We start from the raw sequence: 23978 nt of genomic DNA, 5'->3' as shown, positions 1-23978 counted from the left end.
CACTAGCTGAGAACACCTACGCCAGAGCAATTTCAACCTTTCCAAATGTAGCAGTAGGTCTTCATATACCGTACAGCCAACTAAGCAGATGATCATATTCAGTGAAGTGACAGGAAATGGAAATAACACATTGAAGTATTACAATGTAAATGTACTTTTTAATCCGTCCGTCTGCATATTTCAAGACATGTGAGGCCGCAGTGAGATACCCGATGGGTTGGACGATACTTTTCTCGTCAATCGTCTTCAAATCATTTTGACTTTAACTGTAAACCAACCAATCCTCCAGCGTTAACGCAATGGAAAGGTCAAATGTTTTATTATCTAAATGCTGAAAGTGTGTGGGCGACGGAGAGAAACTGATGGTGCCGTTTAAGGCCATGTGGTGGAGAGTGATACGGGCGCTGGAGAAGGTGGTGTTAGCAAGTGGGCCTGGGCAGGGGTGATGTTTTGTATGTTTGTATGCATCTGTATTTTTATTATTTGGATGTGTATATTTTGTATTATAAAAAATCAGTTATCAGGAAATAACACATTGTGAATGTGAACGAGTGGTGTGAGCAGGTGGTTGATGTGGCCAAAACCAATAAAGGCCAGTCGTCTAGAAAAAAGCTCCACATGTTTAATATAATAATATTTGCTGTAATAGGTCTAACCATGTTATTAAACTAATCAATTCAACACTGAAGGGAGTGAAGAGTGTATTTCTGGCAAAGTCAATCTCTTCTTACTTCATACCTGTGCGTTTCTCGTTTTGTTTGCCCAAAAAACACACAATGACTGTTTGAATAACCTAAAACCCCAAACCACACCTTTTTATTGCGCTGTTCTATATGTCCCATATACTGTCCCCTATCAGTCATACGCGAAAGTAAGCATGTAACATAATGTAGGAGGGCGTGTGTTGATAGGTATTGGTTACAGAGCGGTTGAGTTGAGGGCCTTGTGCACTCGCAGTGGAAACAAGGACATGAGTCAAAGGTGTGTGTGTGTGTGTGTGTGTGTGTGTGTGTGTGTGTGTGTGTGTGTGTGTGTGTGTGTGTGGCAGCTTGCATGTGTGGTCGACTATAAAAAGGTTGAATGTCAGCTTGGCCACATTCAGGTTCTCTTTTCTTTTTCTTGCTTTTTCTCTCTCTCTGTTTTCTGGTCCTAAAAATAATACCAAAAACTCAATTCCTGTGTGTGTGTGTGTGTGCAGGAAACCATGAGATTTGGGAGGCTAGGACTAAGACACAGCTGTACACATACAAAGAGAGAAGGGAAAACTGCAAAGAGAGAGAGTAAGTAGGGATAAAGTCAGAGGGAGGAGAGAAGCAGATGGAGAGGGAGGGAGCTATTCTGAGGTCCTGGTACTTTGGCCCCAGGAGGACCCTGCTCTGCTCTGTGTGTTGCTCTGGACACAGGAGGTCTGCAGCCAGGTGGCTAGGTGGTCTTGCTTTTGTTCCAGCGCAGCACTGACACCTGATTTCAGCTTGTCCACTTATTATGGTCTTCAGTTTAGATAGTTAATTGAAGTCTTCAATTGTCTTATATTTTGACAGTTAGTTTTCAGGAATGTCTTTCCACAGCTAACACAGGTAGCATACAGTGTTGGTTTTCATTTGACGGTTTCGGCTTCTTTGGAAGCTGGTGTACAAAAAAACAGCGGTGCATCTATCTTTCTCTTGCTCTCTTTCTCCCTCTCTCCTTCCCCTCTCATTATCTCTAGTTGGTATGCAAACACTGTTTATCTTCCTTGTTGTGACCCCATTAGACAGATATTTTTGTTGCATTCCAAACACACTGTAATTAGGTTGAATGACTGAAAGCACATCCGACTTGTTACACTAGGCCTACAGTACACAAGTTGGATACGAAAAGAGCACCCAGTCTAGTAACTTAGTGCGGGACCCGTCCAGGCACAGGGCACATTCGTAATGGCACTCTATTCTCTAAAGTGCTCTACTTTTGACCAGAGCCCCTGGTCAAAAGTAGAGCACCATCTACAGAATCGGGTGGCGTTTCAAAAAGCAGCCTGAGCGTATGGCCCAGGGAATGCAGTGAATGATCCATGAACACCAGAGCTTTTAATGGATATGTGCTGTAGCATTCAGGCCCATAGCCAGAGAGCCAGTCAAGGAGCATCGGCATGTCCCAAGTGAAAATTTGTCGCGGAAATCAGCCTTGTTTACCATAGCGGGGATGAAAAGAACATCATTTTTGGCTGTAATGGTCTTCCGAATTAGAAGCGTTAGCGCATCACACTGTTCATATAGCACTGGACGCTAACAGCTCGAATCCCCTTGTGATGCAGTGGTGGACACTTTGGCGTGACGGGCCCCCATGTAATGTTTTCACGGTTTCAAATATCTGTCCACAACGCCTCAGTCGACCTGTCTTCTCAACACCCTAACCTCACGGGAATGTCTGGAGGCTGAGAATGACTGAGCTCTCCTCTTACATCTTACTGTGCGTGCCTCTGCTTCCTCACCGCACAGTCACACACACGCATGCACTGAGCCGTGCATTGTTTGTACCGTCACTGCAGACTCGGTTCCTCATTTCCTTCGTTATAGACAGGACACCGCTGCTGTACAGACCTGTGTGTGTGTTTTTAAGTTTTAATGTCGCGTGCACAAGTACAGTGAAATGGCTTTATTGCAAGGTTTAAACCCAACAATGCAGTAATGGATATCAATGTAGTACTACAAATAACAAAAGGTAGAATAAAAACACACAAGGTATGAAAATAAGAAGAGCACGAGATAGTAAGTAAGCGTACTATATACAGGGTCAGTTTCAGTACCATATTTACAATGTGCAGGGATACTGGAGTGATAGAGGTAGATATGTATAAGGGTAAGGTGACTAGGCATAAGGATATATCATAAACAGAGTAGCAGCAGTGTATATGATGATTGTATGTGAGTGTGTGTGTGTGTGTGTGTGTGGCGAGTCAGTATAAATGTGTGTGCATGTTATGTGTATGTGAGCAAATTATGGGTGTGGGCGTGTCTGTGCGTGAGTCAACTCCGACTGTCTGTTTATCCATTTTGTTTGCTATTTATCAGTCTTATGGCTTGGGGATAGAAGCTGTTCAGGATACTGTTGGTGTCAGACTTGATGCACCGGTATGGCTTGGGTGGCTGGAATCTTTTCAGGATTTTCCTCGCCTTCCTTTCACACCACCTAATATAGAGGTCCTGGATGGCAGGGAGCTCAGCTCCAGTGATGTACTAGGCTGTCCCTCACCACCCACTGTGGTGCCATGCGATCGAGGGTGGGGCTGTTGCCATACCAAGCAGTGATGCAACCATTCAAAATGGTCTCAGTGGTGCAACTGTACAACTTTTTGAGGATTTAAGGGCCCATGCCAAACCTTTTCAACCTCCTGATGGGGAAGAAGCACTGTCACGCCTTCTTCACGACTGTGCGCGTGTGTGGTCCATTTATGTCCTTAGTGATTTGGACACCGAGGATGCCTACCACCGTTGTGTAATCAGCAAACTTGATGATGGAGTTGGAGGCGTGCGTGGCCACACAGTCGTGGGTGAACAGGGAGTACAGGAGGGGACTAAGAACACACCCCTGTGGGGCCTCAGTATTGAGGGTCGATGTGGTGGAGGTGATGTTGCGTACCCTGGGGTCGGCCTGTCAGGAAGTCCAGGATGCAGTTGCAGAGGAAGGTGTTCAGTCTCATGGTCCTAAGCTTGGTCACGACAATGGTGTTTAACGCTGAGCTGTAGTCAATGAACAGATTGCGTCGTCTATGAATCTATTGGGGTGGTATGCAAATTGGAGTGGGTCTAGGGTGTCTAGGATTATGGAATTGATGTGTGTCATAACCAGCCTCTCAAAGCACTTCATGATTACATATGTGAGTACTAGAGGGTGGTAGTCATTGTGGCATGAAGCCTTAGAGTTCTTGGGAACAGGGATGATTGTGGTCATCTTAAAACATGTGGGGATTACAGACTGGGACAAGGAGAGGTTGGAAATGACTGTGAATTTGCCTGCCAGCTGTTCTGCGCATGCTCTGAGAACGCGCCCTGAAATACCACCCTGCGGTATGTGTGTGTGTGTGTGTGTGTGTGTGTGTGTGTGTGTTGGGATCTCCAGGGCACCTGGCCAGGCTAAGTGTGTTAATCCCAGTGTGTTTACTCACCCAGCAGTGCTGTTCCTGTGCATCAGCCTGAACCCCTGAGCCATAGCCTTAACACTGTGTGTTAGTTATTCCCACTGGGCCAGAGGTCACGTCACTACCTAGCAGCCCCTCTGAACACCAAATGCTCTCCCCAACGCTTCAGGCTCAACTTCAATGTTCCCCGATGCCCGTGATTGACGGGGGAGGGCGACATGGGAAACTGGCCTTGGAGAGATCCCATGGTCTGGGTGCATGCCATCCAGCCAGCTGAGCCTTGCACTGGAGCGGAGCGGCCCGTTTGTAAACAGTCCCATGCCTCAGCCACGCTCACACTTCCTCCCCCTGGACAGACCCGGGGCGGCAGGAAATTTGGACCGTTGGTCTGTGTGCATGCTTGCATGGCCGGGCCTAGCTTTCAGCACCATTACCTCAACACCACATACAGGAGCTGGGGCCTCAGGCCTGGACCCTTTGATGTCAGAAGGCTTTAGATAGTTGAAGATGCAGTCCGGGATCTTAAGCACTTACACATATTTAACATATTGTACAAATTTGAATTGCATTTTTTGTTTTTAATATTCTGTATATATTTTTTGCAGGATGTAACATATACCTAATGTATACACAGTACATAATTGTGCACAATTTTTGGGGACGTGTTTTGGCTCGTGAGCACTACTTTCAAAACTCCTGGCTGAAATGATAGAAAGTCTCTCGAGCGTCACTTTAAGCTATACAGGGACAGCATATACTCTACCCTGCCTCTATGGCCTCAATACAGCAAGCTCACTATGGTCGTGTTCATGGGCACACTAAATGTTCAAACAGTTTGCAACTAAAAGAGCGTGTCTTATTGGACAGTTCCAGGTAGTCCATCCCTGTTTGGTCTGTCATCTTCCGTTTGGTGCCTAATGAACACGACCCAACGGCCTCTGGTATTTGCAGTGTCATTTTAAAACCGTCGAGAACATCAGCAGATGCGCTTTTTGAAGCTTTGCACGGTGCGTCTGGGACTATGCAGGGGGAAGTTGTGCCGTAGTTAGTTCGACTAACCTATTGGGGAAAGTAGAAAAGGTCACTGAACGTTACCACATTAACATTTAGATGACCTGTTTTTCCTGCGCTTCGCATATAATTTATGGAAAGAAACACTTTGTTTTCTGAGAGATCATGAAGAGAGTTGGACTTGTGTTGAACTCATCAGTGTTTGGCTGTCATGGCATTTTAAAGGGGCAGTGTGGGATTCAAGGGGCTACAGGTGAGTAGGAGAGCGTAAGCAGCATAAGCCTTCCACCTCTCTCTGTAGCCAGCGTTGAAATGTTGACTTATGGCATTATAAACCCTCCCTAAGCCCCTTGTGAAATCTGCCCACTTGTATTCATATCAGGGATAAGCCGTGCCCCTCTGCTATTGGTGTGGTAGAGCGAGAGAGAGGGGAAGGGAGGGGAGTGTTGAATGTGACTGTCCCATAAAGAGTAGGAATGGTGTAGTAGCTGTGTACCGTTGACTACAGCTGTAGACTAGACCTAACTTATCGCTTCTTTGTCTGCTTAGCTGAAAGACCGATTTTTGACTACTGCTCGCTCTCTCTCCCTCTTGTCTCTCTCCTATCGCTCTTCCACTTCCTCGCTCTTTCTCTCTATCACCACTCCCCCCCACACACGCACACTCCTCTTCCTCTCTCTCTCTCTCTCTCTCACCTCCTCATCATCTCCTTAGCAGCAGTGGAATGAGCAGGCTGAGGCGGGGAGATGCCTTACGTGGATCGGCAGAACCGGATCTGTGGCTTCCTGGACATCGAGGAGAATGAGAACAGCGGCAAGTTCCTCCGACGCTACTTCATCCTGGACACCAAGGAGGGTAGCCTGGTGTGGTACATGGACAACCCACAGGTAGGACAGCAGAGGAGTACACACACACACACACACACACACAGACGTACACAGAACAGACACACGCACATACCTTGGGACGTGTAGTTCTGGACTACATGCATTTCACAGCGGAGATCATGAGTTGGGCTGTGACGCTCTCACTACCCTCAACAGTCGTCATTCTCTGTCTGTTTGCTTAACGCATGCATTTAGGCTGATGTCATTACTTGAATGGGCAGCAGCTGAAACTGACTCATGTACTTACTGTGTGCACTGTAGTAGGACAATGGCAGTCAGATGGATTGAATAGCCGCTTGTGTTTGGACTGAGCTAATCTCATAACGTGTTGGACTGGATTGATCTGTCTGGTCTGGCCAGACCTCTCTGGGCCCCATCAAGAAGAAATGTGTGTGTTGTAACATCTCCCCAGCGGATATCTGGGATAACAAACCCCCCCCCTCCCCACACACACCGCAACCCGTACGTCTGCCCAGCCGTCCGTCGGTCCATTCGTCCGTCTACCTGTCCCTCCCCCCCAGATCTCTACTCTTGTGACGTGTGGAGTAAGGCTCATGACTTGAGCTTTTTCATCTCTGAACTTCTTCTGGCATTTTACGCTCCTGTCGATATAAAGTATAGCTGCTTTACAGATGGAACAGTATAATAGTGCTCTATAGCAGGGGTACTCGAGTACTATTTGAGAAGGTCCGGTCACACACATTTCCTAGGTGGCAAAGGCCCCCCCCCCCACCCACCCCCAAACTGTTCACACCCCTCTTGTTGGTGGAAGAAAATGTTGCTGTTTTATAGCTAATTTCCTGCAATTGTATGCGTTCTTCCATGTCGTGTGCTTGTGATACCGGGGTCGAAGCCTGACCGTTCTGGTCCGTATTGACCCCGTTCTGGGTCCGGATCCGGTCAGCGGTCCGCCAGTTGAGTATGGAGGCTCTATAGTATAACAGCAGTGTTACTGATTTGGACATTCCTTTACATGGCATAAAATGACAAGAGAAAGGATTCATCTTGTAAACCTGATGTAGATGCTAACCAATCAATCAAACATCGGTGTAAACAGAAAAAAACCTCTCCTGAGAATGCTGCTTTGCAGGCCATTTAAATGCATGTCATCTTGTTTGGCTGGGAGTGGGAGCTCAGTGAGGAATACTTGTACAAAGACCGATTTGGTCATGCCCCCAAAAAAAGATGTAATTTATTGATGCTGCCCTGGGCTCTGAATTATTTAATTCAGTTTAGTTTCCATCTCCTTCTCCAAGACCTGCTAAAGTTTCATGCTTTATCACTGTTGAATTTCTTTGATTCTCAGACAGTTTTCAGACTCTTAAGTTCTGTTCTCAAGTTCACTCCGGTTCTATTCTCCTCCGAACCTTCTCTAGCTGTCCCTTTGATTTCCTGTTCTACCACTGTCCTATTTATGAACTTTATATCATATTGTTTTCAGGTTTGCGATCTCACAATTTCTCTCTCCTCTCTCTCCGTCTCATGTTTAGAACCTGCCCAAAGGAGCTGAACATGTTGGCTCCCTCAAACTCTCTTACATCTCAAAGGTCAGTCAAGTTGTCCAATTATATCTTGTCTGACAGACACAGACATGGCAAACCACAGACTTAGGTGTGAACATCCAGTGTTTCCCTTAGGTTTTTATTTATTTGGTGGTGGCAACCGAGGTGGGGGTCGTAAATAGCCGTGGTCAGCACATTGGCGTGGTTTAAATAGGTCCGTATTTGGCGGCAGAGAGAAAAATGTGCAGGTTTTTTTTGGATAATTTCCTATTATTCTGTACATTTTTCCGTGGAGCCGAGACATATTTTTTTTTTACTTTGTGAAAACAAATTTCCCGACATTCTATGCATTTTTCCATGGCTAATTCTGTGTTCTTATGCTCAAACATTGTAATATAAAACCATTGGATGCCAATCGGGGCCCCTGGGGAGGTGCCCTGCGTGTCCTGTCAGTAATCCAGCCATCACAAAAATGCTCCTAAATTCGTATTTATTTTTAAATTCTCCTTGACAGTCTAGCTTTTATTTATGGGGTTTTCTAGTTTTTAAAGATTATGTTATAAAACAATACATAGGTAAATGATCTATTCTACATACTTTCTGTTAAGTCATTTTAAGGTTCTGCTGAAAGTGTTTTTCTATCCCGAAAATGAATAGCAGCGATCGGGTGCCGTTGCTAAATGCGTATGTGGGAAACATTAACATCTGCCCCACTTCCACTCATTCTCTTCCTCTCTTTCTATCACTCTCTCTCCTAGGTGAGTGATGCCACCAAGCTGCGACCCAAGGCGGAGTTCTGCTTCGGTAAGTCCTACAACCTCTGGATTTGACACAGTGGATCCGTGAACCAAATGTTTGCGACACTCGACGGTGTTTTTTACATGTGTATGAGTACTGTGTGTTCTGGCTAGCGCAGTGGTAAGTATTGTCTCTCAGTTTGGCGCTGGTTGGTGGCATTGTGCTGTCTGAGGGGGCTGTGAAGGAGGAAGCAGGGGGCACTGGGGAGGGAGCGTTCGGGGGTTGGTAGTAGGCTTGTAGCGAGGAGGCCCCTAACCTTCAGCTATTGTTCATCTAGAGTAGACCGGACAAACACACTGTAGGGGGCTTTGTCAACTCCTCTCCAGGGGATTCAAACGAGAAACCAGGGCCTCGTAACATGTGCTTTACACACACACACACACACACAATACTTAGGGTCTTCAGTGTCATTCTCTCAGGGCCCCTTCATACTAATTGGACTAGAAGGAGTTAGTTCACTAAGGTGGATGATGTGAGGCCCCGTGCAGCTCATAGATGGTAGCCAGTAATTGCACTGTTCACCTGTCCCCTCCCTCCACAGTCTCCTTTTCCCTGTTTTCCTCCCTCCCTACGTTGCGGAGGTTTGGATGGGACAGTTTCCTATATGACGTGCTGTTGTTCAACATGCCCTTTGTCCCTCAGCGGCCCCAGTCAGGAGTATAGCTCCCCCACACTCAATAGAAGGAAGCAGTAGGATGACCCGCCGGTGACTGCAAAGCACTGGCTCGACCCAAGCATGTCATTGGATGAGGGGGGTGTCGGGGTCTCGCACTTTCCTGCATGACAGGATGCTGGCGTCCCAATCGGAACCCCCCCCCTCTCTAAATCTCTGGGCTATTTTTAGCCTAGTTATTTGCATGATCCAGATCCACTTTTGGATTCCTCCCCCAATAGTCCCATCAATCTATTCCGCCACTACACAGCTTTGTGTTGTGACTGCAGTTTCAGGACTAGCTACCTGACTGTCGAGGTTAACCTTCCTCAGCCCTGACTGAGTCTAACATATGGCCCTGCGCGTGTGCATTTGTGGGTTGGTGTGCTCTGGTGAAGCATTGTGAGGCTCATAGAAAAACTGAGAAGTTGAGTGGGATGGTGGAAGATGGATACACTGAGGGTACAAAATATTAGGAACAGCTGGTTTTTCCATGACATAGACTGACCAGGTTAATTCAGGTGAATGCCATGATCCCTTATTGATGTCACTTGTTAAATCTACTTGAATCAGTGTAGCTGAAGGGAAGAAGACCGGTAAAAGAAGGATTTCTAAGCCTTGAGACATGGATTGTGTGTGTGTGCCATTCAGAGGGTGAATTGGAAGGGGTATGGTAGGTGCACCGGTGGAGAGTTGTGAAGATGTGTGTAGTAATGGTGCTTAACATGCATTTTGAATGATTAACCCATCTTTGTACTTTGTATTTGTATTAAGCTTTGGATGGTGTATCAATTCACCCAGTCACTGCAAAGATACAGGCATCCTTCCTAACTCTGTTGCCGGAGAGGAAGGAAACTGCTCAGGGATTTCACCACTTTAAAACAGTTAGAGTTTAATGGCTGTGATAGGAGAACTGAGGATGGATCAACACCATTGTAGTTACTCCACAATACTAACCTAATTGACAAAGTGGAAAGAAGGAAGTCTGTACAGAGTAAAAATATTCCAAAACATGCATCCTGTTTGCAATAGAGCACTAAAGTAATACTGGAAAAAAGTTGGCAATTTTTTGGGGCAAACACAACACATCACTGTGTACCACTCTTTATATTTTCAAGCATGGTGGTCGCTGCGTTATTTTATGATTTATTTTATTTAACATTTATTTAACTAGGCAAGTCAGTTAAGAACAAATTCTTATTTACAATGACGGCCTACGTTAAGGATATGCCCGTCATCGGCTAGGAGTAGGGAGTTTGTTAGGATAAAAAGAAACCGGATAGAGCTAAGCACAGGCAAAATACTAGAGGAAAACCTGGTTGTCTGCTTTCCAACCGACACTGGGAGACAAGTTCACCTTTCAGCAGGACAATAACCTAAAACTCAACACAGTAAAATGTGGAAATAGTCAAGAAGTGTATCACTTCATTATCACTGCATTTTATAGATGGTGTCTAGTTACACTGTTTATGGAAAATAGTGTATTGTAGTATAGGGCCACTGCAATATGTATTGATTAGTGTCTCTTGAGGGTTGTTGAAGGCATCAGCAATGGTCCAATTGATAAAAGGCTGGATTTTTTTTAAATCACCAATTGCATAATTTCTATTACATTTGTTAACCAGCCACTGAACTAATGGCTACAGAATGATTAGGTAACATATTTCATTAAGTAACGTGTACGGTTAGAGAGCATCACTTTAAAATCATGATGGCCAGGGACAGAACAGATTGTAATCACCAATGTTCCTTTTTAGAGATCGTTTGTGTTTGCATGTCTTTGTGTTCAGAATATTAATTTTATTAATTGCCATCTTTAATAGTCTGTTGTATAGCAATGGCCAGCATTCTAAAGGTGTCCTCTGTCTGTTTGAGTTATCCCAGCAAGTTCCAGATTTGGATCACTTGGGCTTGTATTATTTCTCAGTATGACAAATTTCCATAAAACAACCCCAATTGATGTTTTTAACATTATTGTTTCAATGATGAGTCAGTCTAGGTAGATCATTAGATCTGATGGCAAATATTTACCAAATTCTGTGGTTTTTAAAACAAGATCCATCCAATGTTCCATTGTTTGAAACGGTCATTTTCAATGAGAATGTTTACATTCCAACTTGTCTCATCATTCCTTTATCAGCCTGCAAACATTATATTGTGTAGACTCCCATAAACAAGATATAGAAAAGTAACTATTTTGGAGTGGCTATCATATTTTAATACCATCAAACTTTTGCCACCCCAAAGTGGACACATTTTTCCACTGGCCCGTGGACTAATAGATTGCTATTTGGGATACAATAAAAGTTCTCTCTGGATTCTGAACTTGGGATCCAGTCGACTGTAAACAGCGTGATATTCTCTGAGTGTCAAGACTAGTTAGCAGGAATATATTACAGCAACACGTATGGGCCTAACTGACAGAACTGCTACTGTTCTCTTTTTGAAAACTGACTGGAAATCTGTCTCTTTTTCTCTCTCAAGTCATCAATGCTGGTATGAGGAAGTTCTACCTCCAGGCCAACGATCAGCAGGATCTGGTAGAGTGGGTCCACGTGCTCAACAACGCCACCAAGATCACAGTGAGTGCCCCCCACCCTGCTACCTGTCATAAGTAGCACTTTGTCACAGCCCCTACAGCACCACCTCCTGTAGTACAAGACTGCGCCCTTCTGAACCCCTCTGGGAAGGATCTGTTATTCACAATGAGGATGTGTTATCCCATTTCAGCTAGCATGAGTGGAAGTGTTACAGGATGAGAAGGGCGTGATGGAGGAGGATGACAAGACAGGGCAATACCACGCATGTGTCTACTGTCAAGTCAACAGGGGAGAGAAATACCTTATGAAACAGTCATTGCACACAGTGTTGTGGTCTGCTGGGACCAGGAGCCCATGTCTGTCTCCTAGAGGACATCCAAACCCCTCTGGACAGGGGGGGGGGGGGTCATTTCCCTGAGTGCATCACTGAGGGCCAGAGCAGCGAAAGTGGCTTACTCTGCTCCTCTCCCTCCCTTCTGACTAGCCCTCGAATACACACACACACACACACACACACACACACACACACACACACACACACACACACACACACAGGTACACGCGCGCACACACAGACCAGAGCAGGCAGGACAAAGGGGAAGGCGAGTGTCGTGAGTCACGGGCTGTCTCTACAGATTTGAGGGCTTCTGAAAATAACGCTCTCCCTTTGAAAAGGCAGTGCAGGGACAGAACAGAGCTGTGTGCCTATGGATCTGCTTTCACAAAGATTCAGTGGAGAGGATGTCTCACTCCAATTACTCTTAAACCACATCCATGTATGAGGAAGGGACTGGGCATTGAGTATAGTAACGTAATAATGAACTTTTATAATGACTTCAATACAGTGTTGTGCTCATCATTGAGTTATATCCGGCTGCTGACAGACTGTTTTGTAGTCTCACTGTTACTCAACAAGCTCCCATACAGTCTCACTGTTACTCAACGAGCTCCCACACACAGTCTCACTGTTACTCAGCGAGCTCCCACACACAGTCTCACTGTTACTCAGCGAGCTCCCACACAGTCTCACTGTTACTCAACGAGCTCCCACACAGTCTCACTGTTACTCAACGAGCTCCCACACACAGTCTCACTGTTACTCAACGAGCTCCCACACACAGTCTCACTGTTACTCAACGAGCTCCCACACACAAACAGACACTCTGTCAGGCATACAAAAGGCCCTACTACACACACACACACTCCATAAATTGTGCCACACACTGCTATTAATAGACCGATGGCTGTCAATGTTTGACTGTGTGCGTGCACTGGAGTGTGAGCCCTGGCCGCTAGTAGAGGGGTGGGGATGTACCCTAATGCCTGCGGGCTACACACACACACACACACACACACACACACCAATCGATGACCCCAGTCACCACAGTGTAGCAGTGGCTCTCTGAAGCCCCCAGGCTAGAGTTGATGGAAAATACACTAACAAGCAGGCAGGGAGTACATCACATCACTACAGAGACTGCAGAGGGACACATCTAACAAGCTATCGGAGCATGTTGTCCACTCTGCTGGTCCTGGACTCCTGGCTGCTGATGCACTCTGGGAGTTGATGTTTATTTAACATATTCCAGGTGCCAAAGTCGGGAGATGGCCAGCCCAGTGCAGAGATGCCTCAGGAGGTGCTGGGTTCCATGAAGCAGATCTCCTATAAGACGGAGATCATAGGAGGGGTACCCATCATCACTGCCACACAGGTAAGGAAGGATCACCAGTCTGGCCCAGCACTTAACGAACCCTAACCTTGCCCACTCATATGAACATGAGTAGGGTTGCAAAAAAATTCAAGTAACTTTAATGAAGTTTTCAGGTTTTCCAGAAGTCCTGGTTAGAATATTCCTGGAATCAAGAAGGAATAATTAGAATATCCAGGAATCGTTCGACCTGGGATTTGTGGAAAAAGTGGGGCATTTCTGGAATTTTGGGAGAGTTACCGAAAACTTCTGGACATATCTGACATATATTTGAAGGCCACCTGCTCTGTTGTGGCTTGGAACAGTTCAGTCAAGTGTGGTTTCAGACATTTACAAGCAGTTACAGGCAAGGACATTCCGAGACTTCTCCCGAAGCCACTCCTGCGTTGTCTTGCCTGTGTGCTTAGGTTTGTTGTTCTGTTGGAAGGTGAACCTTCACCCCAGTCTGAGGTCCTGAATGCTCTGGAGCAGGTTTTCATCAAGGATCTATCTGTGCTTTGCTCCGTTCATCTTTCCCTCTGGGTATCCCAGTCCCTGCCACTGAAAAACATTCCCACAGCATGATGCTGCCACCACTTCACCGTAGGGATGGTATTGGCCAGGTGATGAGCGGTGCCTGGTTTCCTCCAGACGTGACGCTTGCCATTCAGGCCAAAGAGTTCAGTCTTGGTTTCATCAGACCAGAGAATCTTGTTTCTCATAGTCAGAGTCCTTTAGGTGGCTTTTGGCAAACTCCAAGCAGGCTGTCATGTGCCTTTTACAGAGGATTGGCTTCCGTCTGGCCACTCAAACAAAAAGGCCTGATTGGTGGAGTGTTCCAGAGATGGCTTTCCTTCTGGAAGGTTCTCCCATCTCCATCAGAGTGATCATTGGGTTCTTGGTCACCTCCCTGATCAAGGCCTTTCTCCCCCGATTGCTCAGTTTGGCCGGGCAGCCAGCTCTAGGAAGAGTCTTGGTGGTTACAAACTTCTTCTATTTAAGAATGATGGAGGCCACTGTGTTCTTGGGGACCTTCAATGCTGCAGAAATGTTTTGATACCCTTCACCCGGTCTGTGCCTCGACACAATCCTGTCTCGGCACTCTACAGACAATCCTTTCGACCTCATTGCTCGGTTTTTGCGCTGACATGCACTGTCAACTGCGGGACCTTATACAGACAGGTGTGTGCCTTTTCTAAATCATGTCCAATCAATCGAATTTACCACAGATGGACTCAGTCAAGTTGAAGAAACATTTCAAGGGTGATCAATGGAAACAGGATGCACCTGAGCTCAATTTCGAGTCTCACAGCAAAGGGTCTGAATAATTACTGTATGTAAATAATGTATTTCTATTTGAATGAATTTGCTAACATTTCTAAAAACATGTTGTCATTATGGAGTATTGTGTGTAGATTGAGAATTTGTTTTTTATTCAATCCATTTTAGAATAAGGCTGAAATGTAACAAAATGTGGAAAAAGTGAAGAGGTCTGAATACTTTCCGAATGTACTGTAAGTAGACGGTCTGTCTGAAGGTGTCCATGGATCAGCCCATCTTTTAGCTAGACAGACAGTGACAGACATTGAACATAGTGTTCCACTGTCTGAGGAGCTCACTCGCTGTTTGTTTGCTGCTGTGTATGAGCCATGAGCAGTACAAGTCATATCCTGTCTTGTGCTGGTATCTGGTGCATAGCCAGCCAATAGTAGCTGAAAGTGAAAATTCACATCCAGATGCACAAGCTATGGCATCTGATGTCACTTCCTGTGTGGGTGGTGGTGGTGCAGTGGGCCTCAACTTCTGCTTGACACATGCAACAGGCAGTGAATTCTCTATCATATCTCTAGTCACTGTAGACGATGTGGTGGGGGGCTTTTCCCACACACATCTGATTCTGTGTGTCTGTCTGTGCGTTGGCGTGCCAGATTGGTTTTGTAGTTGTGTGTGTGTTTTATTTAGTAATGGGAAATATAATGAGACCATGGTCTCATTTTCAAAGGTGCCCTGAGCACAGCAATACAACAGTACGAAAAATCTAACAAAGATTAAAAATATATATTTTTTTAAGTATATGTGTGTTTGTACTTCGTACACTTATAAACTCAGCAAAAAAAGAAACGTCCCTTTTTCAGGACCCTGTCTTTCAAAGATAATTCATAAAAATTCCAAATAACTTCACAGATCTTCATTGTAAAGGGTTTAAACACAGTTTCCCATGCTTGGCCACACCAGATACTGACTGTTACTTTTGATTTTCACCCCCCCCTTTGTTCAGGGACACATTATTCCATTTCTGTTAGTCACATGTCTGTTGAACTTGTTCAGTTTGTCTCATTTGTTGAATCTTATGTTCTTCAAGCAGTTTACACATGTTGAGTTTTCTGAAAATAAACGCAGTTGACAGTGAGATGACGCTTCTTTTTTTGCTGAGTTTGTGTATGTGTCCTCCCTCCTTCCCTGTGGTGCAGGAGCAGGGTGACGGGGGGCAGAACGGAGCAGACAGGGGGGGCCTGCGGAAGGCCCACAGCCAGCTGCCCTACTTCCTGGGGCGGGGGGTGCAGGACCAGGCGCTCATCAAGGCTGGATACTGTGTCAAGCAGGGAGCCCTGGTAGGTAGACCGTAGAGGAGGATGCTCTCTGGGGGGAGGGGAGAGAGCGCTGTAGCAGTAGCAGCCTACACTCAAAACCATGGACGTATTCATAAAGGAATGCAGTGGAAAACGTTTTGCACAGACAATGAAAAGGAGTGTTTCTTATTGGACAAGTCCAGGTGGTCGCTCCCGGTTTTTGTCCGTTTTCCTCTGGATGGTACCTAATGAATACACCACGGACTCAGAGAGATTCTCTGTCAGCTACAAGCATTTAACACTACCAGTGCTGTGTGTTTGTTGTTGCTTTAGGATGATGATGAGTTAGAAAGCAGCTGCCCAGATATTTTGGACACAGCCAGGGTGCTGAGGGTGAATTATATCCCTCATTGTTGTCCTACCCTTAACCTACTGTACCTTCTCTTATCCCCTATAAATAGACCATATTAACCACAGTAATCCAGCCATTCTAAAGCAAACCGTGGTCCTATACAATATCAGAATAGCAATCAATTAGCCACGTTCTTAGCAAGTCGAAGGATTTGGAGGTGCTGGAAATGTTGACGGCCATTTTGTATATGACTTTCGAATGTTTGTAACTTTCTCTTGCGCAGATGAAGAACTGGAAGAGGAGATACTTCTTACTGGAGGAGAACGCGGTCAGCTACTTTAAGTCAGACCTGGTGAGTGGGAATGTCTCTCCTCTCCACCGCTGCGGCTATGAGCGAGGTGACACACACTCCACATAAAATGTCCTTGAGCCGCCTGCCCCATCTCTCACACACACACACACACACACACACACACACAATACAATACAAAGGCGCTGTGTGACCCCGTTGGCCAGCAGTTCGTCTTTGTGTTGAGCCTGTGTTTCACAGACCCCTAGAGCCCCGGACAGACGGGGACACACACACACCAATCAGATAAGAGTTGACTCCAGGCCTGTGCATTGTTCACGGCTCCCAAAGCTCTTGGCACAGCCACTAATAAATAGGACTTCCATATCGACAAGCCTGGTTTTGATTTCTCCTCTGAGGGAAAGGTTAGATTATTAGCGTTCACATTCTGAACTGTGGCTAAATGACTGCTAGATTGTTGATAGATCTGTTTTGTCCTACTCACATTCTGCGCCTCCTCTCTCATGATCTGAGAGGTAGAGAACGAGTTCAGACAAGAGGGACACGTTGTCTGCCTCTTCCCCCTCCCTTAGGAGTGGTTGGTGTGCTGCTGCAGTGGAATTAGCTTGACTCCCATTGGCCCTAACACTGGGCCTGAGTGTGTGCTCTCTCTGTCCAGACCTCTTCGTCTCTCCATCCTCTCCTACTGAAATGCCATTAGTGCCTCTATCCCAGGGCCAAAGACATGCAGAGATACGTCTCCTATAGAGATGATAATGCTGGGGTTGCGCTATTGACTGTCCCCGGGCTTGCAACGTCAACATATCCAGACAAGTGTATCCGGTCTGAAATGGCTAGCTAGTTAGCGGGGTGCGCGCTAATAGCGTTTCAATTGTTGACGTCACTCGCTCGGAGACCTTGAAGTAGTTGTTCTACTTCAAGGGCCGTGTTTTTTTTTGGAGTGATGGGTAACGATGCTTCGCGGGAGGCAGTTGTTGATGTGTGCAGAGGGTCCCTGGTTTGAGCCCAGGTTGGGGCGAGCAGCGGGACGGAAGCAAAACTGTTACACAAAGCAGACACACAACATAACCAGACAAACACACACATTGTAATCTCATAGTGTGTGTGTGTGTGGGGTTATAGGGGGACTGGGGTATTGCCTTTGGGGATTGTTGTTTCAGCACGTCGTGGAATGCGTCGTGAATTCCATTCCTGGTGCTCCACTTGTGGACAGCGTTGCCTGTCCCAGCCTGTGTGTGTGTGGATGGGTGGTTGGCAGCAGGTGGGCAGGGATCCTGTTATGTTCCTAATAATGTATCATAATGTCAAAGAGAGCCTATTGTCAATGATCATATGCTTAGTTCTAGAACCTTTTTAGCAGATGGGGAAAATGAGGCAAGTCCTCGTTTTAGTCCTAAAGTGGATTCATTTTTGTCCCCTAGCTTCATTCTAGGCCTGTGATAGCTGTTGTCCAGGGTGTTACGTGCTGATGCTGAGCCTCCCGTAAAAAGCAAGCGTGACGAAATGCCCTGGATCAGAGCTAGGCCTGTGAGGACAGATCATGAGTACTCCCCTTCATCCCCCTTTTACCCTCTCAGCCTGTCCTCTCTGTTCAGGGCACATCAAGGGAGAGGCTCCTGTGCTGTCATGTTACACTTTGTGTTTTGTTTATGTCATGTTGCTTGTGTTGAATTAATTATGTATTGTGATGGTGTAACATGTTCTGTGGCTATTTCCTCTTTCTCTCTTTTTCTTTCTTTCTTTTCTCTCTCTCTCTTTTCTCTCTCTCTCTCTCAGGAGAGAGAGCCACTGCGTGTGATCCCACTGAAAGAGGTTCACAAAGTTCAGGAGTGCAAACAGAGGTCAGTGTCTTTTACTCTTTAGTCACTGAGCTAGACAGATTGGCTATCGACACTGGCGGGACAAGTGCCAAGGTGATAGGGGCTGGGAGGGAAGACGTGGGCTGTGTCCCTAATGGCACCTTGTTCCCTATTTGCTGCACTGCTTTTGACCAGGGCCTACATACACTATATAGGGAATAGCGTGCCATGTGGGACGCAGACATGGCTGCCAACTGTAGCGTCCTCACAGATGAGAAGTGTAAATGTTGGATATGGACTCACAGAATTGGCTTACTGTCGTCCTTCGACGGTGACGCGCTCTCTTACGTTCACACCCAGTGATTTTATGTTACTGGGATGTTTGAATATTATTGAGAGGTTTTCATTTCTTTCTATCCAGTGACTTAATGCAGAGGGACAATCTATTTGAAGTGGTCACTAGCTCAAGGACCTTTTACATACAGGTGACAATTTCTTTCTCCAGTTAATGTCTGAATATATGGACTGAATTCCATTGAAGAGATAAAGTAACTGTCCATTGCCATTGGCACACACTAACCTATTCCTTCTCTCTCTCTCTCTCCCTCTGTTTTCTTTGTGACCACGCTTCCTTCCTCTATAGTCGGACAGTCCAGAGGAGATGCACAGCTGGATAAAGGCCATCTCTGGAGCCATTGTGGCCCAGCGGGGGCCTGGACGCTCAGCTGCCTCTGTACGTATTCAGTCTGGGGCTGGGCCTGAGCCACTGGTCCTCCATACTGGCTCTGCCTGGGACCCACAGGGTGTCACAACTTTCAACACTTTAGTTCCAGCCCAGTATTACATGACACACCTGGTTCACTAACCAAGGGCTTGATGGTTAGTTGGATCAGGTGTGTTTGTGCTGGGCTAGAATAAAAGCCTGCAAGTCGTGTGGGTGCCCAGGAAGAGTATTGGAGATCTCTGCTCCGAGGGGGAGAAACTTGACTGTCTTTGCAGGAAACCATATTTTATCTAAATCCGCTGTTCCGGTTTGGCTAGAATGTCTCTAGTTAGTCTGTTTCTGGCTGTTGAAGATTAAACGTTAAGATCCGGTTTGGATGTAAACCATTCACCCACCCACCACCCCAGCTTAGAAACATAGAAACTCCTATCACAGTTGGGGGAGGGGTTCCAGGTTTTTCATTGACATACTGCAGGTGTAGCTTACACTACAGTACACAAGGCAGTGTTCTATCTCTACTCGACCTGGTGACGCTGCTAGATACCCCACCTCGAACCGTAACCGACGGTCACACCCGCACAGAATAGAAACCCCCACCTCAAAATCCAGCCACTCTCCCGTTCTCTCTCTCCTCCTTGCCTCTCTCCCTCTCTTGGCCGGAGTGTCCTCCCCCCCATTTTCTCTCTCTCTCTCTCCTAACAAAGCTGTGCACTGCTGTGTTGTTGCAGATGCGTCAGGCCCGTCGGCTGTCCAACCCTTGTATACAGAGGTATACATTCCGCAATGGTGAATGCAGCACGTATGTGAGCCCTCGTGTCAGTCAAGCAGCTTCATTTCTGTTTTGCCAAGTAGTAGTCCTAGGTTGCGTCTGAAATGGCACACACTTCCTTAAATAGTGCGCTACTTTTGACCAGGGGGAGCTCTGGTCAAAAGATGTGCACTATGTAGGGAATAGGGTGCCATTTCAGACGCAGTCCTAGTCCAGTGTAGTGGAATGAAGCTTTGACTGCTTATTCCCCTCTGAAACACCCAAGCAAGCCCAGTTACTAGATAATAGATAGACTTCCATTTCATGCTTGAGTGCTGATCATTAGCCCCTCCCCCTTCTCCATCCTAACTGTTCTGGACAGTCATCCTCTAATCTGCCATTGATTGACCAGACTAACTCGCCTGGTCCACATGACCTCACTCCTCCTCCTTCCAGGGATCAGTATCGACTGGTCTGTTCTTGACTAGGCTTCTTGGAAAACTCCCTCTGGCATCATTGGTTACCTTCTTCCTCAACTGATTTGAATGCATTTCATTCACATTTTGTGACTTCCAGGTCAGTTTTTGGCCATTTTTTTCCTGAGTTCCCGTTCCTTTATACAGACAATGGAGGGGGAAAAATGAAAAGGGCCATCTATCTGGCCTCTGTGCAAGCAAATATTCCACATAGAAACCACTTGCGTCACTGGGTTCCAATGTAGGGTGGGGGCACTGTAGTGCAGTAGTCTGTAGTACAGTAACCTGTAGCTGGTATCTAGGCCTAAGGCTCGTGTTGCATGTTCTCCGACCTATCCTAGAAACACGCGCACACACACACACACACAGCAATCCTCAAGGTTGACCATCACAGTATATCTTCATTCATTCTTTCATTCATTCATTGGCTTCAACATCTTACGCTTACCAACTTTGAGACTTTTTAACATTTCCACATGTCTTTTAGACTCTCTAGTTACCGTTTTGGTTTGGGGAAAGGTGTGTCTAGTAGTTTGAAGCCTTTCATGCTCTAATCCCCCAGTAATACTGTGATTCTTGTCAACATGTCGTCGTGCACCCCCACCCCTTCAACGCACACTTACCTAGCTCTACCCATTTATTCTGATTTCATCCCCCTGCCCTTCTTGTCTCGAATCTCACCCCGTGTGTCACTTTTTCAACTTTTTCACTCCCTTGCTGGAACTCGCCATTCCTCAATGGGTTTTTAGCTCGTCGTAACTGGTCTTCTTTTCGCTAATGTTTGGCCATCTGTTTTCTTTGTTTTTGTCTCTGTCGTGTTTTTCAGAGAGTCAAATGTGACAGTGAGATACTAACATTCCCCAAGTGAGCTCTACTGTACATCCACTGTCTACTGTACCACCACTCTGTGCTGCCATCCTCCTTTTTCAACTACATCTTCTGCCTCAGTCTGCCGCTGCTTCCCTCCAGCTTCCTCCACTACTCCTCTTTGCTCCTGCACCACTATAGATACTACCACTGCTTCAACTACTGCTGATGCTGATGCTGTCCTACCTCCCTTTGCCACCCTGTGCCACTGCCCCTGCTACAGCACTGTGACTGACCTGACTGACTCCCCTGCATCCAGTGCTTCTGAATCTGAATGACTTTGTCCCCCTCCCAACCTCCGTTCCCTCCCCCAACACTCTGCAGGAGCACAGCGACCACACCCCCTCCGCCTTCTACTGTAGCAGCAATCAGGCGGGACCCCCCGTCCCTCGCTCGCCCATCCAGGCAGAGCTCCCCTACCACCAGCCCCAGGGGGGGCCGGGCCCTGACCTGGGACAGCCAGGACTTCTTGGGCCTGCTGCCCTGGCGCGGCCACCAGGGGGCACCACCACCGCACCGCTCCCGCCTCTCTCTCCAGGAGACCCCTCGTCTGTCCAAGTGAGCGCCTCGTCCCGTTACCCCACCGACGCCCACCAGGAGGATCTGTCGCCATGGAGACGTCGCAGCAAGGTAGAGGGTGACCAACCGGAACTCTCCTCCCTCAGCTTCGAGGACTCAGACCTGCATGTCAGCCAGGTGTGAGCCTCTAACCCTGACCCCTCCTGTCAGGATTCACACTGACAGAAAGGGGACTGGACCTAGTGGACAGTCATCAACAACGACAAGAGGAAAGCCAATCAAACGTGACCAATCAGAGCCAACCTGGCCCTCAGGAAGACAGGAAGTGGTCCCTGGCTGTGACCGTTGATCGTCTACTCTCCCCTGTATCCAGACCCTCTCTTAACACAGCAAATGGCGTGACGTTTCAGGGCAAGGAGATGTCGTCGGATGTTCTATTTCAGTCTCTTTCGTTGTTGATATTTCTGTTGGGTGTTGCTCTTTCTCTCTTTTTGTTGGTATTGTATGATTCCTGAACATCCTCCCCTCTCCATTGGCTCAAGAGGTTACAAGAGGTGGACTGGGTTGGCTACTCTGCTGAGAAACTCACTAAGCATTTTTGTCATTATTTCCCACTCCACTTCCTCCTCCCAGACGCCACTTGATTTACTGTTATCAGGGTTGTTGGGACTAATATATAAAAAGGGGGCTAGATGTTATTTGTGTTCATAGTTATGTAAATGAAAAAGTTGTAACTGTTGTCAATGAGACAACCCCACTCACACACAAAAACATACACGTGTGGTGTAGATTTGTGTGTACTTTTAACATGACCGTTTTAGTTTCTATCCAAAGCATGCCGTTGTTGAAGCACACCATGAAATATGGAACCACATCCTAAAGATAACTTGGCGGATGAACTTCCTTGCAGCTTTCTTATTTCCAGCTAAGTTTTTAGAAAGAAAGTGGGTGTTATGTGTTATATTTCTGTTTTTATTCATCATTCAAATAGATACGCTTGGAGTCCTTCTGTTCATCTGAGAGTTACACCTGCTGTGTTTTAGACTCTCGCTCTCTCTCTGTCACACCTCTTTTTTTGCCAAATGAAGTGCTGCACCGTATTGTATGTGCCTGCCAATGTTAGCATGCATTTGAATAGAGACTTCTCCCTCAGGAGGACATAAACAGGACATGTATGTGTACAACACATCGATAGGCCTCTTGGCAGGGCCTCTCAAATGGCACTTTGTGGACACTCTTGTGGGCAGATAAGCTGCTCACTGCCCTTGATCTGTTTTATGGGTGTTCCTTTGTGGTCCTCTTTTCTACTGTGCAACTATTTTACAACTTTTCCATATGCTGTGACAGTGTGTGTGTCCGTGGGGAGGCATTCTGTGCCTCCCAGCTGTACTGTTCCCGTAACTTGTTACTGTGTTGCACACCTCTACTGTATAGCTGGTAAAGTGCCTGCATTCTCTTTATAGAGAGAACGGGGAAAAAAACAAGATATTTTGACCCTTTTAATTGTGTACCTGATGTTCTGAATCATGTGCATTATTTATTAAGTGGAGTTTGAAAATAAATCAATGGATTCAAGTTGGAGTGACTTTGCTTCTTATTTGTGTTGACTCAAATCGTTGAAATATCTTTGTTTGTGTTGGATGCAGTCAAAACAGGAAATTGACACTGTCTAGTGCTGAAGGAAAGAACTACAAGCCAGTGTTTTGTTCAAATATTTTTCTATTACCTACAATGTCTGCTATGTTCACTTCTTTTGTAACCCCCACCTTTTCCAGCATGTTATTGTAGATTGCATTTAGAGGTGTAACCCATTTTTACAGTGTTTTAAAAGTTGACACATCAAGGCCTGGTAAGACCATAGGAAAGGACTTGGCAATGCAGGGCTCTACTGCCATCTATGGCCAACTGAGATATTTAGTAAATATCTCTCATTCATCTCAATTTGGTGCTCTGAACAAAGGTGAATTCCATCACTCTGAATGATCAAGGCCACATACCCTTAAGACTGCGTCCAAAATGGAACCCTATTTCCTCTATAGTGCCCCAGAGCCCATACGGATCTGGTGAAAAGTAGTGCACAAAACCTAAACTTGGAGATGGCCAGTCCCTCACATTGACCAGTTGGCAGGAGCTGTCTGTTGTGACCGAGATGTCCCTGCTATCTCGTAGTAAACCCAGCTGGAATCCATCGTGCTCTGGGAGTAGGCCAGGCCTGACTCACGATCAGTGTTATGATGCACAGAGCCAGGTATGGGGAAACAAATCCTGCTCAAAAGCTGTTGTTTGGATGGGGAACCAATTGAGAGAGAAAGAGCAGGGGGCTCATCATTCCAACCATGATGATAGGGCCTCCTTTTCTGCCTCCTATTAGTCTTACTATATTACACAAACGTACATCCAATAAAAACACTCAGAAAT

General features: G+C 46.3%; 1 protein-coding gene across 4 annotated transcripts in view; it reads left to right on the top strand.

Annotated features, from left to right (window-relative positions):
- Positions 1-23135, top strand: part of LOC115201128 (pleckstrin homology domain-containing family A member 1) — a 29860-nt gene extending 6725 nt beyond the window's left edge. The window contains exons 2-13 of one of the 4 annotated variants that reach the window (XM_029764445.1): positions 5846-6015; positions 7506-7562; positions 8276-8321; positions 11452-11549; positions 13097-13219; positions 15667-15807; positions 16401-16469; positions 18204-18268; positions 18648-18711; positions 18870-18959; positions 19679-19749; positions 21366-21734. In XM_029764445.1, the coding sequence (XP_029620305.1) occupies positions 5875-6015; positions 7506-7562; positions 8276-8321; positions 11452-11549; positions 13097-13219; positions 15667-15807; positions 16401-16469; positions 18204-18268; positions 18648-18711; positions 18870-18959; positions 19679-19749; positions 21366-21603 (1203 nt within the window). In that variant the 5' untranslated portion in view covers positions 5846-5874 and the 3' untranslated portion in view covers positions 21604-21734. Of the gene's footprint in view, positions 1-5842; positions 6016-7505; positions 7563-8275; positions 8322-11451; positions 11550-13096; positions 13220-15666; positions 15808-16400; positions 16470-18203; positions 18269-18647; positions 18712-18869; positions 18960-19678; positions 19750-21000 lie in introns of all 4 variants that reach the window. The other 3 variants (XM_029764443.1, XM_029764444.1, XM_029764446.1) reach the window with 3 other exon arrangements.
- The last annotated feature ends 843 nt before the right edge of the window (positions 23136-23978 follow it).

This window comes from Salmo trutta, chromosome 10, assembly GCF_901001165.1.
Source record: "Salmo trutta chromosome 10, fSalTru1.1, whole genome shotgun sequence".
Taxonomy (NCBI): Eukaryota; Metazoa; Chordata; class Actinopteri; order Salmoniformes; family Salmonidae; genus Salmo; species Salmo trutta.
The sequence above is the reverse complement of the archived record's forward strand: the minus strand, read 5'-3'. Positions and strand labels throughout refer to the sequence as shown.